At 44.5% G+C, this 15,601-nt stretch overlaps 1 protein-coding gene across 1 annotated transcript in view; it reads right to left on the bottom strand.

Annotated features, from left to right (window-relative positions):
- pcdh15b (protocadherin-related 15b) overlaps window positions 1–15,601 on the bottom strand; it is a 1,024,406-nt gene that overhangs the window by 341,170 nt on the left and 667,635 nt on the right. The window contains 2 exon segments of the mRNA XM_055647246.1: window positions 7,754–7,924; window positions 12,512–12,622. Of these exon segments, the coding sequence (XP_055503221.1) occupies window positions 7,754–7,924; window positions 12,512–12,622 (282 nt within the window).

Genomic DNA, 15,601 nt, shown 5'->3' with positions numbered 1-15,601 from the left:
AAGATGGCACCCAACCCAGGTGACTATTTGCGTGCTTGCCACAGAAGCAGAACAGTCACATATTACAATCACTCCCCACTCTTAAATCTCTACTACTACAGATTCCCTGATCATGTATCACTACACTGCAAGCGGCACGATCGCAATCATGTATAGTCTTTCCGCTGACTGATTAGCACCCAAACAGAAGCTTTTCACTGTACCACGGTACACATGTCAATCTTCTTCTTGCGTATGGCGTGCACAGCCTAAAGTTGTCGGACAACTTGTTCTATTTGATCTTATTTGAGTGTGCACGCCAGGTTGATTGCATTCGTCGAAACAGGGCAGACCACGCGAAGGTTGCAATCTCCCACCCCAACAGGTGACAATGAACTGATCTAAGGTGAACTAAAATTTCAGTTTCTGAATATACTTCACCCAAGTATAATCACGCTCCATGCAATGTCTCCTCTGCCTTACAAAAGGGACATGTGCAATGTGCCCGAGATAAATATAATCTGCACTTTAGACAGAGAGAGCTCTGTTGTACTGAAACTGATGATTTTGACAGTAATCACACACATAATTGCAGATTACAACCGGCATAGCGGAATAAAAAGCAACTGGTAATTACAGAGCTTGCATATGAAGCCAAAAATCAGCGGCATATGGGAAGAATAATCAATAACAATTTCATCTCATTTGTATTCCTGACTAATGATGAAGACCATTACCATTATCTGTGCCTAGGGTAATTTATTAAGCATATGATTGTGTCTGGCAGTGCAGCCTTTCATTGTTTCAAATCAATCAAATATTAATACTTGCTCTTTGTTCAGTTTTGCAAGAGGGTCTTCGCTGATTAATTTTCTTCAGCGTGTGGGGATCTGGCATTTGTTTTCAGAAGCGAGTTGACCTTTAAAGTTTTCCTTTTGCAGCAACGCCTGCACCGAGAACTGAATGAGATTACTCCCAGCTCATCTCGGTCGGACACCAGCGGGCCCAGACACAGACTATGCTGCTGCACACTGGCACTTTAAATAAGGAGTGGCAGGTAATTCCCTTCCAAGGGCATTGCAACTATGCAACTGAGCGGCGCAGTGGCGCAGCAGTGAAGTTGTTGCCCTACAGCGCTTACAGCGGCAGAGCTGCGGGTTCTCCACACCTTTTGCACGAAACGTACAAACTCCCTTCAGACAAGCACCCGTAGTCAGGATAGAACCTGAGTCTCTGGCACAGTGGAACAGCGATAGAGCTGCTACCTTAAAGCCCTGTCCCACTATGAGTTCATTCAAGAGTTCTCCTGAGTTTGCCCCAATTCAAACTCAGAGATTTATGGTAATGGCCGCTCGTAAGTACTCGAGGCTCTCGTGGACATTTTTCAACATGTTGAAAAATCTTCCCGAGTCTTTCCGAGCTTACCGCGTTTCCTGAGTACCTGCCGTTAGTGTTACGAGCCGCTAAGAGACATCCCCGAGCTCCGACGTACCCGCTACGTTCATTCTACGTAACTTATTAACTCGGAGGAGCACTTGAATGAGTGGGACAGTGTCATTTATAGCGCCAGAGACTCGGGTTCTATCCTGACTACGGGTTCTGTCTGTACGGAGTTTGTACGTTCTCCCCGTGACCCGCGTGGGTTTTCTCCGAGATCTTCGGTTTCCTCCCGCACTCCAGACGTACAGGTCTGTAGGTTAATTGGTATAAATGTAAATTGACCCGAGTGCGTGTAGGATAGTGTTGATGTGCGGGCATCGCTGGTTGGTGTGGACTCAGTGGGCCGAAGGACCTGTTTCCGCGCTGTATCTCTAAACTAAACTAAACCGCATCCTCAGCTTCTTCATCGGCAAACCTCATTCAGTAGGAATTGACAGCATCACCCTCACCTCGCACACTATCAGCATGAGGGCACATCAAGGCTGGTGTGCTCAGACCCCTCATCTCAGCTATCCCTCAGTGATTAAGAAGGAACTGCAGATGCTGGACAATCGAAGGTACACAAAAATGCTGGAGAAACTCAGCGGGTGCAGCAGCATCTATGGAGCGAAGGAAATAGGCAACGTTTCGGGCCGAAACGTTGCCTATTTCCTTCGCTCCATACATCCCTCAGTGATTGTTTTGTTGAACACCTTCGCTCAGTCCACCTTGGCCGACGTGATCTCTCGGTTGCCAAACATTTTAACTTCGCCCTGCCGTCCTGTCATCCTGTTGAGTTTCTCTGTACAACTCGTTATCACCTTGCCCATGACCAACAATGGACCACTGTGGGCTCCGCCTTTCCTTTATCATCGTTACTTTTTGCCTGTCTTTCATTCATTTGTTCAATATCTCTCTCTATATCACCGTCTATATCTCTCGTTTCCCTTTCCCCTAACTTGCTCAAGTCTGAAGAAGGGTCTCAACCCAAAACTAGCACTTATTATTTTTCTCCAGAGATGCTGCCTGACCCGCTGAGTCACTACCAGCTTTTTGTGTCTGTCTTCGAGTGAAGTCATTTCAACGTAGAATGAAGAGTCCTGGCTTGTTGTCATTTAGAAATGAAATCCCTTATCAGAATCCCTGCCACGCAGTGGAGGTAATCACATTACCTGCTCACATTAATTAAGAAAAACGTAGAAGATTTCAGAGTGTACGAGGGAGAACATCGTCAAGGATTTGTGGCTTGACTTGTTTTCCAGTGACGGTCGATAATAACACAGCCAGGAGCCGCATATCTGGTTTGCAACATACATTGTTCTGGCTTAGCATGGTGTAAGATTTTACATTCTCCCAAATAATGCTTGATTATATCGGGAATCTTAACACATAAGAGAAGTCACAATGAAAACAGTGCAAGCTAGATGTCTCGACAGCTGCAAGCTGAATGCTGTTTCATTTGTATTTTCCGACAATCCGGGAAAAAAAAAACCTGTAATTAATTGAAAGCCAGACATGAACAATCTAACCACTTCATCCATCCGCAGTAGACAAGACATGATTGAATTGTTAATATCTCTCAATTTCATTAGAAGCAGAGGAAATGTTATTAAATAGCTAATGAGAGTGAGATAACAAGAATTTTGTTCTCTCATCATTTTAAGTTATGCCCCTGTCCCACTTAGGAAAGCTGAACGGAAACCTCTGCAGACTTTGCGCCCCACCCAAGGTTTCCATGCGGTTCCCGGAGGTTCCCGGAGGTTGCAGGTGGTTGCAGGTAGTGGAAGCAGGTAGGGAGACTGACTAAAAACCTCCGGGAACCACACGGAAACCTTGGGTGGGGCGCAAAGTCTCCAGAGGTTTCCGTTCAGGTTTCCTAAGTGGGACAGGGGCTTAACATTTCAGGTGAAGAGTTGGTGCAAGGCATGGGTAAAATTGGTTAGTTAATGAGCAGCACAGTGGCGCAGCTGGTAAAGCTGATGCCTCGCAGCGCCAGAGACGCAGGTTCAATCCTGACCTCGGGTGCTGTCTGGGTGGAGTCTGCACATTTTCCCACATGGGTTTCCTCTGGGTGGTCTGGTTTGCGCAAAATCCCAAAGATACGAGGATCGGTATTTTAATTGGCCATTGTAAATTGCCCCGGAGTGGTAGAATTTGGGGGGAATCGATGACGAATATGGAGAGAATTAAGTTGGATTAGATTTGCTTAGAGTTCGTGTAATTAGGTTGGTGATGGTCATCATGCACTGGTGGGCCGATGAGCCTCTTGCTATGCTGTGCCACTCAAGAAATAAAAGGAACGTGTCTATAATGGAGGACACTGGGGATTTGGCAAACAAATTTCAACAGTTTTTTTGCAGATATTTTTTCGAGTTTTAGTTTAGTTCAGTTTTGAGATACAGCGCGGAAACAGACCCTTCGGCCCACCGATTCCGCACCGACCAGCAATTCCCACACACCAACACTATCCTACACACACTATGGACAATTTAACATTTATACCACACCAACTAACCTACAAACCTGTACGTGTAGGAGGAAACCGAAGGTCTCTGAGAAAACCCACGCAGGTCACGCTGAGAACGTACAAGGTACGTACAGACAGCACCCGTAGTCGGGATCGAACCCGGGACTCTGGCGCTGTAAGTGCTGTAAGGCAGCAACTCTACTGCTGCGCCACTGTGCCACCCCATATTTTAATGGATTTTGTGGATTTTAATGTTACCTTTCCTCTTGAACCTTTGGAATTTTCCGCTTTCTGGACCTACAACACTGAACTAATATTGTTGGAGTTGAAACACTACTAACGGTGTACAGTTTCACATCTACAGCCCATGATTTACTAAACATTATGGTCATTGATGCTATCTCTGTTCTGTACCTTTTCATGCCTCTAGTTTCCCTCTCACTCGACTCTCAGTCTGAAGAAGGGCCTCGACCCGAAACGTAGCCCATTCCTTCCCTCCGGAGATGCTGCCTGACCTGCTGAGTTACTCCAGCACTTTGTGTCTATCTTATGGTTAGAGTGTTGTACATTGGAGGGAAAGATCCTTGCTCAATATATTGTTTATGTCTCTCAACTTCGTTAGTAAAAATGGTGAATGGCGTAAACCTTGAAGCAGCATGATTTACCTTCCTTGCTTAATGAGGTCACTTCCAAGGAGTTCCAGCAGTGACATATTTAGCTGGGTGTTCATTTTTGCCTTTGACATCATTACATGCTTTCCAATCTAGATTGTTAACATGCGCAGTACTCAAAGTGGTTTGACATCAGTAAGGGCCTGTTCCACGATGCGAATTCACCCAAGAGCTCTCCCGAGTTTTAAAAAAAATCAAACTCGTGGTACTTCATCACGAGTATTTTATCACTCTTGGAAATTTTTCACACCGTTGAAAAAACTTCACGAGTTTCCGCATTTCCCGAGTACCTGCCGTTAGCATTACGAGCCGCTACAAGACATCCACGAGCTCCTACATACCCACTACGTACATTCTACGTACTTACCACGAGTTTGATTTTGTTTTAAACTTGGGAGAGTTCTTGGGTGAACTCGCGTCGTGGGACATGCCCTAAAAAGTCTGTTGCCGTACATTAAGCCAAACCGCCTGGAAACAGGCCCTTCAGTCCAACGCCCACGCTGACCAATATGTCCCATCTAAACTAGTCCCACCTGTCTGCGTTTGGCCCATATCCCTCTAAACCTGTCCTATCCATGTACCTGCCTGATTGTTTCTTAAACGTTGCAGTCATCCCTGCCTCAACTAACTCCTCTGGCAGCTCGTTCCATAGACCCACCCACCCATTGTGTGAAAAAGTTACCCCTCGGATTTCTATTAAATCATCCCCCCATCTACTTAAACCCATGTACTCTGGTTCTCGATTCCCCTACTCTGGGGAAGAGACTCTGTGCATCTGATTGAGGGGGATCTTATAGAAACTTACAAAATTCTTAAGGGGTTGGACAGGCTAGATGCAGGAAGATTGTTCCCAATGATGGAGTAGTTCAGAACAAGGGGTCACAGTTTAAGGATAAGGGGGAAATCTTTTAGGATTTATGTACAGAAGGAAAATTCAGCCCAGTCACACTCCACTTTGCATCAACAACTCAGCAGTGGAGCAGGTGAAAAGCATCAAGTTCCTGGGGGTGCATATAACGGACACCTTAACCTGGTCCACAAACATTACATCTCTGGCAAAACGGGCACAGCAGCGGTTGTACTTCCTCCGCAGGTTGAGAAGTTTACACCTCCACCCTCCCATCCTCGCCACTTTCTACAGAAGCACAATTGAGTCGGTCATGACCAGCTGCGTCTCTACGTGGTGCGGCAGCTGTACAGCTGCGGACTGGAAGTGCCTTCAGAGAGTGGTGAGGACAGCGGAAAAAATCACTGGGACTTTTCTTCCTTCCATCATGGACATGGGGTACAAGCGCTGTCTGAGTAGAGCTAAGGGCATTATCAGAGCCCCCACACACCCACAATTTGGACTGTTCATACTGCTTAACTCTGGGAGGAGGTACCGCAGCATGAAGAGCAGGACAACCAGGTTCTGCAACAGCTTCATCCCCCAGGCCATAAAATTTATTAAACAATCAACAAACCAAGGCTAGAACTTTTTAAATATCGTCACTTTTTAAAAACTTTTTAATATATATTTATTTTACAGAACCATGCGCATGAGGCATTTTTATGGACGCACCTGGACCTTTTAACTTTTAACTGATTTTGGAGAGTAAAATGCAACGAAATTTCGTTCAAGGTGCACTGTGTCTAGGTGTATATCTGAATGACAATAAAGTTTTCATTCATTCATTTATTCATTTATTCATTCATTCATTTTAGGACAGAGATGAGAAAAACATTTTTCACACAGAGAGTGGTGAATCTCTGGAATTCTCTGCCACAGAAGGTAGTTGAGGCCAGTTTATTGGCTATATTTAAGAGGGAGTTAGATGTGGCCCTTGTGGCTAAAGGAATCAGGGGGTATGGAGAGAAGGTAGGTACAGGATACTGAGTTGGATGATCAGCCATGATCATATTGAATGGTGGTGCAGGCTCGAAGGGCCGAATGGCCTACTCCTGGACCTATTTTCTATGTTTCTATCTACCTGATCTATTCCCCTCATGATCTTATAACCTCCATAAGATCACCCTTCATCCTCCTGCTCTCCAAGGAATTGAGGCCTACCCTGCTCACCCTCTCCCTATGGCTCAGGCCCTCAAGTCCAGGGAATATCCTCCCCGATCTTCTCTGCACCCTTTCCAACTTAACAACAACTCTCCTACAACATGGTGTCCAGAACTAAACATAATACTCTGAATGCGACCCCACCTACGTCTTACATAACTGCAACATGACACCCCAACTTCTATACACAATACTCTGAACAATGAAGGCTAATGAGCCAAAAGCGTTTTTGACCACCCTATCTACCTGTGGTACCACTTTCAAGGAACTATGTACCTGTGACTCCTAGATCCCTCTGCTCTACAATAGTTCATTCACTGTGTAGGTCCTTCCCAAGTTAGTCTTCCAAAAATGCTGCATCTCACATTTCTCTGCATGAAATTCCATCAACCATTCCTCAGCCCACCTGCCCAACTGATTAATGGTGAATGGCAGAAACATTTATGAAGCCGCGTGAATTACCTTCCTTGTTTAATTTGGCCGATGTTACCTGGGTCACTTCCAAGGAATCAGGCAGCAAAAATCTCGGCAGGGTAGTCATATTTTTCTTTGCCACAATTTCATGCTTTCCAATCCAGGCTCTTAACATCCGCAGTATTCAAAGTAGTTTGCCATCATAAATTTCAGATGCAGTAAATTTAGTTTATAAATACAGGCCCTTCGGCCTACCGAATCCGCACCGACCAGGGATCCCCGCACACTGATGCCCCTGTCCCACTTAGGGAACCTGAACGGAAACCCCTGTAGAATTTAAGCCCCATCCAAGGTTTCCATGCGGTTCCCGGAGGTTGCAGGTAGGGAGACTGACAAAAACCTCTGGGAACCTCCGGGAACCGCATGAAAACCTTGGATGGGGCGCAAAATCTCCAGAGGTTTCCGTTCAGGTTTCCTAAGTGGGACAGGGGCATAACACTACACTGGGGACAATTTACATTAATATCAAGCCAATTAACCTACATACCTGTACGTCTAAGGAATGCGAGAGGGAACCAAAGATCTCAGAGAAAACCCACGCGGGTCACGGGGAGAACGTACAAACTCTGTACAGACAAGCACCCGTGGTCAGGATCGAACCCGGGTCTCTGGTGCTGTAAGGCAGTCGCTCTACCACTACGCCACCGTGCCGCCACGACAGACAATATACAACTCGCCGCAGTGAGTGCCTACCGGGTCCGTGAGCTCGGGGAGACTGGCTTTGTACGTCAGAGGATGGCAATCCCTGGTGTTATTGACCAATTCGCATGGAAGGAACTTTGGGCCGAGATCATCTCCGTCCAATACGTCGACTGTCAGCGTTGTTGTGCTGGTTCTTCTGTTCAGTGGGTTTGGAGCTCTGTCCTGTGGATCAACGAGACAAAGGCCTGAATGCGTTACATAGATTCAGACAACATTTATGTCACAGCAACAACTACGACGGCACGGAGGCACAGCAGTAAGGTAGCCGCCTTACAATGCCAGAGACCCGGGTTCGATCCCGACTATGGGTGCTTGTCTGTACGGAGTTTGTACGTTCACCCCGTGACCTGCGTGGGTTTTCTCCGAGATCATCGGTTTCCTCCCACACTCCAAAGTTTGTAGGTTAATTGTAGGTATGTTACAAAACCTACCTGAATCATGGTTGAGAATCTGCCCCACCTCGTGTGCGCGATTTTGCCGCTGTTTAGAGGGGGCGTGTTTAAAACGCGATTTTTACTAGGCTGTTGCAATCGAAAATGTTCAGTCCTAGTAAATCATTAACGGAAAATCGCTGAAAGACCCCGTCGCAAAAGGTATTATTAGTTTTTATGGCCTTGTATAATAGTTATAGTAGTTTAAAAATCACTCTCTAAACCCGCGACCTCTCGCAGCCCCAGGGTTTTATAAAGCAAACAATTAAAGGTATGTACCTTATTTTTACATTAAAAGGGGCTTCTTAAGAACCCTGTATATAAAGTTTTCTATAGCGAGTAGCTCATTTTGGGCTCTTTATATTCCGCAGTATTTTTCTGGGCATTTGAGGGCACAAATCCAGCGCAATGTGAACGTTCTAAACCAGCGCGTTCACAGGAACCCACTAGAAAACTGATTTAAATTGACTTTAATTTACAGCAATTGAACACTAAATTCCTTCCATTTGGCCTATAAATTGATGTCAATGAGATTTAAAAATCATGTTTTATTGTGAATTAATTGTGAATATTATTTGGACACTTAGGCTATTTAAAAATGTTAATCATTTATTAAGAAATGGATAGATGTTTAGATCTAGTAATTGAAGTGTGAAATTAGCTACAATTGGGTAACTAACTAATTATATGCTTTAATTTCAGGTCATCCAAGTAAGATTATGTTATATTTGTTTCAGAATGGTTCAATCTATGATAACTGAAAATTTCATTCAGTTCTCTTAATTTTTAAGAAGCTTATGGGCTTTTGACTGTCCATGATCACAGCTTTTTTGTTATGTCCATAGAAAATCAATAGGGAACAAGATGCTAATTTCCGAGTATGAAAATTACCATAACTTTTTTATTACTTGAGATATGAAAGTGAATTAGGTGTCAAATTAATCTTATTTTTATGCTTTATCTGATGGGATAAATTGCAGACTTGATTTTTTAAATCTCAAAATGTTGTAACATTGCTATTAATTGGCTTGGTATGAATGTAAAATTGTCCCTAGTGTGTGTAGGATAGTGTGAATGTGCAGGGATCGCTGGTCGGCGCAGACTCGCTGGGCCGAAGGGTCTGTTCCTGCGCTGTAACTCTAAATCAAAACTAAACTAGGCAATGGGGCAACTGACTCGGGGTGAAGCAGCATCTGCAGTTCCTTCCAATGCAACTGGCTGGTGTAAATGTTTATAGATACATGGTCTCCACCTTCCGTACATCATGCAATTATAAGTATGTTCCTTTACTTAGTTTAGATTATTAGTTTCGTTTAGAAATGCAGTGTGGAAACATGCCCTTTGGCTCACCAAGGCCATTCTAACAGCTGCACCAGTTGTACCTCCTCTGTGACTACTCTCATCTTGTACGTAATTAATTCCCTCATTAAAGTCACCCTTTGCTCCCTGCCTCAATTACTCCTTGGTGGAAGCAAGTTCTAAATTGGCATCTTTTTATTTTCAATGTATTGATCCTGTACCAGAATCGTTCACCGTTTGCTACTTGGATAACGGAGATACCATCAGTATTCACTTTCAATTCATATAAAGCCAGAGGCAACTCCTGCACAAAGCACAAATCCAGCAGTTGTTGGCAGGATTCATAAGGTCATAAGTGATAGGAATAGAATTAAGCCATTTGGCCCATCAAGTCTAATCCACCATTCAATCATAGCTGATCTATCTCTCCCTCCCAACCCCTTTCTCCTGCCTTCTCCCCATAACCTCCGACATCTGTACTAATCAAAAATCTATCTATCTCTGCCTTAAAAATATCCACTGACTTGGCCTCCACACTCTTCTGTGGCAAAGAATTCCATAGATTTACCACCCTCTGACTAAAGAAATTTCTCCTCAGCTCCTTCCTAAAAGAACGCCCTTTAATTCTGAGGCTGTGACATCTAGTCCTAGACTCTCCCATGAGTGGCAACATCCTCTCCACATCCACTCCATCCAAGCCTTTCACTATTCTGAATGCTTCAACTAGGTTCCCCCTTATTCTTCTAAACTCCAGCGAGTACAGGCTCAGTGCCGACAAACGCTCATCATAGGTTAACCCACTCATTCCTGGGATCATTCTTGTGAACCTCCTCTGACCCGCTCCAGAGCCAGCACATCCTTCCTCTGAAATGGGGCTCAAATTTGCACACAATATTCCAAATGCGGCCTGACCAGCGCCTTATAGAGCCTCAACATTGCATCCCTGTTTTTCTATACAAGCCCTCTTGAAATAAATGCTAGCATTGAGTTTGCTTTCTTTAATACACATTCAACTTGCAGATTCACTTTTTGGGAATCCTGCACCAGCACTCCCGAGTCCCCTTGCACCTCTGTATTCTCCCCCCATTTAGAAAATAGTTTAATGCATGAATTGAGTTCGAAATTCATTTCTACGTACAGTTCCCAATGAAGAGGAGTGCAAGGTGAGAAACCAGGTGATGTTTAGACACAAAATGCCAGAGTAACTCAGCAGGGTAGGAAGCACCTCTTGGGAAGTAGGAATGGGTGACGTTTCGGGTTGAGACCCGTCTTCATGCTCGTCCCGAAACGCCACCCATTCCTTCCCTCCAGAGATGCTGCCTGTCCCGCTGAGTTATACCAGCACTTTGTATCTATCATCGGTGTAAACCAGCATCTGCAGTTCCTTCCTACACATTAGGCTTAGACAACCTGCCAAACTCAATGTCAGTTATCAAGATATTTATCTGTGCTTATTTTTCTGGAAGAGAAGCTTTCAGTTGATCATGTTTCAATTACGTTTGAAGGTGATAAACATGTCAAAAATGATTTGAATCACAAATCTTAAACTACATTATTTGCAGGAGCATTTCCATATCACTTGGAAATGATACACTCTTGGCTGACGTTGACACAATAATTAATATTGTTGCAAAACTTGATTTTTTGAAATCTGTATAAGATATAATTCGTACACACAAGCAAGATTTCAAAGCACAATTATTCCAAGATAAATGTGCCACTTAAAATGGCCCGAAGAAAATTATGTGCACTTTTTGCCGTACACATTTTCTGCTAATGGAAATTGCTTTATTTTCTAAAAGAAAATATCTATCACTGTTTACAATTTGCCCCCCCGAAAAAATGTGTTCAATTCCGAGGCTGTCAGGCAATCACCCAACCTCAATTGAACTACATAAAAATACATTTACATTGCATTTCTGATCGAGTCAAATGCCCAGCATTGGACAGTGTGAAATTGTTCATATACAATTATAAAGCATCTGAGTGAAATTCTTCAAACAAATAAAAAACTTACGTAGGGTTGGGCTGACTTACTCCAGCACTTAGTGTCACGGGCAGGGAGGGAATTTGGGACCCTGGCTACAAGGCTGAAACGTTGGTTTCTGTGCAGCTGTTCCAAAGGTTTCAACACAATGTCAGTTACCAAGAAATTCATCTGTGCTTAGTTTTTCTGGAAGGGGGGTTGAGGCGGCACGGTGGCGCAGCGGTAGAGTTGCTTAGATTCATCAGCAATGAAGTTGCGAATTTGCCTTTCTGATTTTATGTCGGATTAACCTAGTGGGCGAGTACTGAATATGCCTTTACTGTAAAGTCAACGTGCAACTCTTTGCCCAGCCTATAGGATATCATGTCCTGCAGGTGAAGACAAAAAGCTGGAGTAACTCAGCGGGACCGTCGCATCTCGGGAGAGAATGATCGGGTAACGTTTCAGGTCCAGATCATTCTTCAGACGTCTCAACCCGAAACGTCACCCATTCCATCTCTCCAAAGATGCTGCCTGACCAGCTGAGTTACTCCAACCTTTTGTGCCTATCTTCGGTTTAAACCAGCATCTGCAGTTCCTTCCGTCACATGTCCTACAGGTAGTTCAATGTTTAGAATTGAAAGCATGCAGCGTGACTGAAAATGTCAGGTGACACTTGCAGCTTTATACGTTTTCGGAGCAGAATTAGGCTATTTGTCCCATCAAATCTACTTTGCCATTCAATCGTGGCTGATCTATCTTAGCCCTCTCATCCCCATTCTCCTGCCTTCTCCCCATAACCCCTGACCCCCGTACTAATCAAGAATCTGTCAATCATGTATTTTTGCTTTTCTGGTGGAGTCGAATGCCCGACAATGGACAGTATGAAATTGTTAATACACAATTGAGTTGAATACATGTGGCAAGTCACAGTGAAATTCTTTGCTTGCATACATAAGGTATGCAAATGGTCACCACATAAAGGGCACTTTCAAAGTTATTGTAAACTGTAACGCCTGTGAGTGAAATTCCTCAAACAAATAAATATCTTACATTGGCTTGGACAATGACGTAGTACCGTGTTTTTTCTTCATAATTGAGCCTTCTCCTTAAGACCACAGCTCCTGTTAATGAGAGTGGAATGTCAAATGACCGACCAGACTCCTATGAACACAAAAAGATAAGTTCAAGTTTTCACGGTCAAATGTTACTCAACTGCATTTGCGGCAAATTTCTTCAATATGTTGCCCCACAACACCTTACAACACACGATTCCTTTGCATCACAGCATCAGATAATTAAAATAGTTTTCTGTAAGTGTCACATTATTAATGGCTTAATTGATTCAATACAGCATTCCATCAACATGCCATCAAGAGTATCTCGTTCATTAACTTTTGGCACGCTCCGATTGAAAATAACATCATAAAAACGAAGCATTTAACCAGTCATTTGTTTGAAATAAAGCTTGGATACTTAAAGCCAAAGTTAAATAACTTGCTGCATTAAGAAGGCTTGATCTCCTATCCATGATCTCCAGAGATGCTGCCTGACCTGCTGAGTTACTCCAGCACTTTGTGGCCTTTTGTGTATTAACCAGCATTTACAGTCTTAGTCATGCAGCGTGGAAACAGGCCATTCGGCCCATCTTGCCCATGCCGACCAACATGCCCCATCTGCACGACTTCCATCTACCTGTGTTTGGCTCACATCCCTCCAAACCTGTCCTATCCATGTACCTGTCTAAATGCTTCTCAAACAATGCGATGGTACCAGCCTCAACTACCTCCTCCGGCAGCTCGTTTCATACACCCACCACCCTTTGTGTAAAAAGGTTACCCCTCAGGTTCCTATTAAATTTTTCTCCCCTCACCTTAAACCAATGTTCTCAGGTTCTCTATTCCCCTATTGTGGGTAAAAGACTCTGTGCATTTACCCGATCTATTCCTCTCATGATTTTGTACACGTCTATAAGATCAGTCTTCATCCTCCTGCACTCCAAGGAATAAAGTCCTAGACTGCTCAACCTCTCCCTATAGTTCCAGTCCTGGCAACATCCTTGTAAATCTTCTCTGCAGCCTTTCCAGCTTTTGCAGTTCCTTGTTTCCACACTATGAAGACTGTTTGCCTTATGCCCCTGTCCCACTTCCAAAACCCGAACGGAGACCGCATGAGACTTTGTGCCCCACCCAAGGTTTCCATGTGGTTCCCGGAGGTTGCAGGTGGGTGCCGGAGGTTGCAGGTAGTGGAAGCAGGTAGGGAGACTGACAAAAACCTTTGGGAACCGCACGGAAACCTTGGATGGGGCACAAAGTCTCCAGAGGTTTCCGTTCAGGTTTCCTAAGTGGGACAGGGGCATTACTCTTTCTTGTGTTTGTTACCATCTGTGAACGTTAATAATTTGGAACCAATCAATTCATATCTAAAATTATGCTATTGAAATCCAACATTTGGCATTGGTGTCCAAATCCAAGAAATTATGCTCAAATAAAATCTAATTAACAGCATTTTAATTTTAGATCATGAAATAAAAACAAAAGCTGGACCATGTCTGCAACATTGAACATGAGCACCAGGATTTTCTGCAGGTTTCACATGAGCAACCTATGCGACTTCATTGTGGCCAAATGTACACTTATCCATCTATCCACGTCAAGGGAATCAAGTGGGGGGGGGGGGGGGGGGGGAATCGCCCTCCAGAAGGAAGTATAGACCATGCTGGAGTAGAGGACATGAGCAAGCAGAAACAATGGTTCTGCCAGGACAGTTGGGTTTGTGGACTTTGGGGAGAAGGTAAAATCGGGCCGTGCAAGGCTGGGGAACGGTGAGGTTGGAGGCTTGGAAGGGCAGGGAGCCATTTGTGATGATGTCAGTGATCGTCTTTAAGATTAAGTATTTAAGAAGGAATTGCAGATGCTGGAAAATCGAAGGTAGACAAAAATGTTGGAGCATTTCTCCAGCTTTTTGCCTGTCTTTGAGATAAATGCTTCTTGTTCATCTTTGTGGAACACACGCAGAGTAAATAGAAACTTGAAACTTTTGGGGGATGCGGTGAGGGCAGTTTTCACAGAAGTACACAGAACATTACAGATACAGATAAGAACCGGAGGGAGAAAATTCTGAGGATGGGTGGAAGTGAAAATAGAAGACGTGTACAAAATCATGAGAGGAATAGGTCGGGTAGACGCACAGAATCTCTTGTCCACAGTAGGGGAATTGAGAGCCAGAGAACATAGGTTTAAGGTGAAGGGGGGAAGGAACCCGAGGGGCACATTTTTCACACAGAGGGTGATGCGTATATGGAACAAGCTGCCGGAGGAGGTAGTTGGGGCAGGTAGTATCGCAACGTTTAAGGAACATTTGGACAGATACATGGAAAGGACAGGTTTAGAGGGATATGGAATGTCGATTAAGACTCTGTGCACTTACCCTACCTATTCCTCTCATGATCTTATACACCCCAAATCTTCCAGCGCTCCAAGGAATAAAATCCTAGCCTGCTCAACTTCTTCTTGCAGCTCATGCCCTCAAGTCTGGCAACATCCTCATAAAACATCTCTGCATCTTTTCCAGCTCTAATTTAATTTAGTTTAAAGATACAGGTGGAAACTTTGATCCACTGAGTCCGCACCGACCAGCGATCCCTGCACACTAACACTATCCCACACACACTAGGGACAATTTACATTTATATCAAGCCAATTCACCTACAAGCCTGTATGCTTTTGGAGTGTGGGAGGAAACTGGAGCTTCCTGGAGAATATCGACGCAAGTCACGGGGAGAAGGTACAAACTCCATACAGACAAGCACCCGTGGGCAGGGTTGAACCCGGGTCTCTGGCGCTGTAAGGCAGCAATACTACTGCTGCGCCACCATGCCATCCTGCTGGCATACTCCAACTTGGAAATGGCAGCAGGTGAGAGGGGAGGAAGCCCCATGGTGACTGAGGACATCCTGTCATTGTCAGTGGCCTGAAGAAAGCACTGTCCCCAGGGACTACAACTACAGCCATGACAACCGGTGAAGAAGGGCTCGCTGGTGCAGACCGGAGACTTTGGTTTTAAGGTGAAATGACAGCTGAGGAAGGATGTCCTGGCTCTGGAGAGGGTCCAGAGGAGGTTCACAAGAATGATCCCAGGAAG

The sequence above is a fragment of the Leucoraja erinacea genome, chromosome 15 (genome assembly GCF_028641065.1).
Source record: "Leucoraja erinacea ecotype New England chromosome 15, Leri_hhj_1, whole genome shotgun sequence".
Lineage (NCBI taxonomy): Eukaryota > Metazoa > Chordata > Chondrichthyes > Rajiformes > Rajidae > Leucoraja > Leucoraja erinaceus.
The sequence above is the reverse complement of the archived record's forward strand: the minus strand, read 5'-3'. Positions and strand labels throughout refer to the sequence as shown.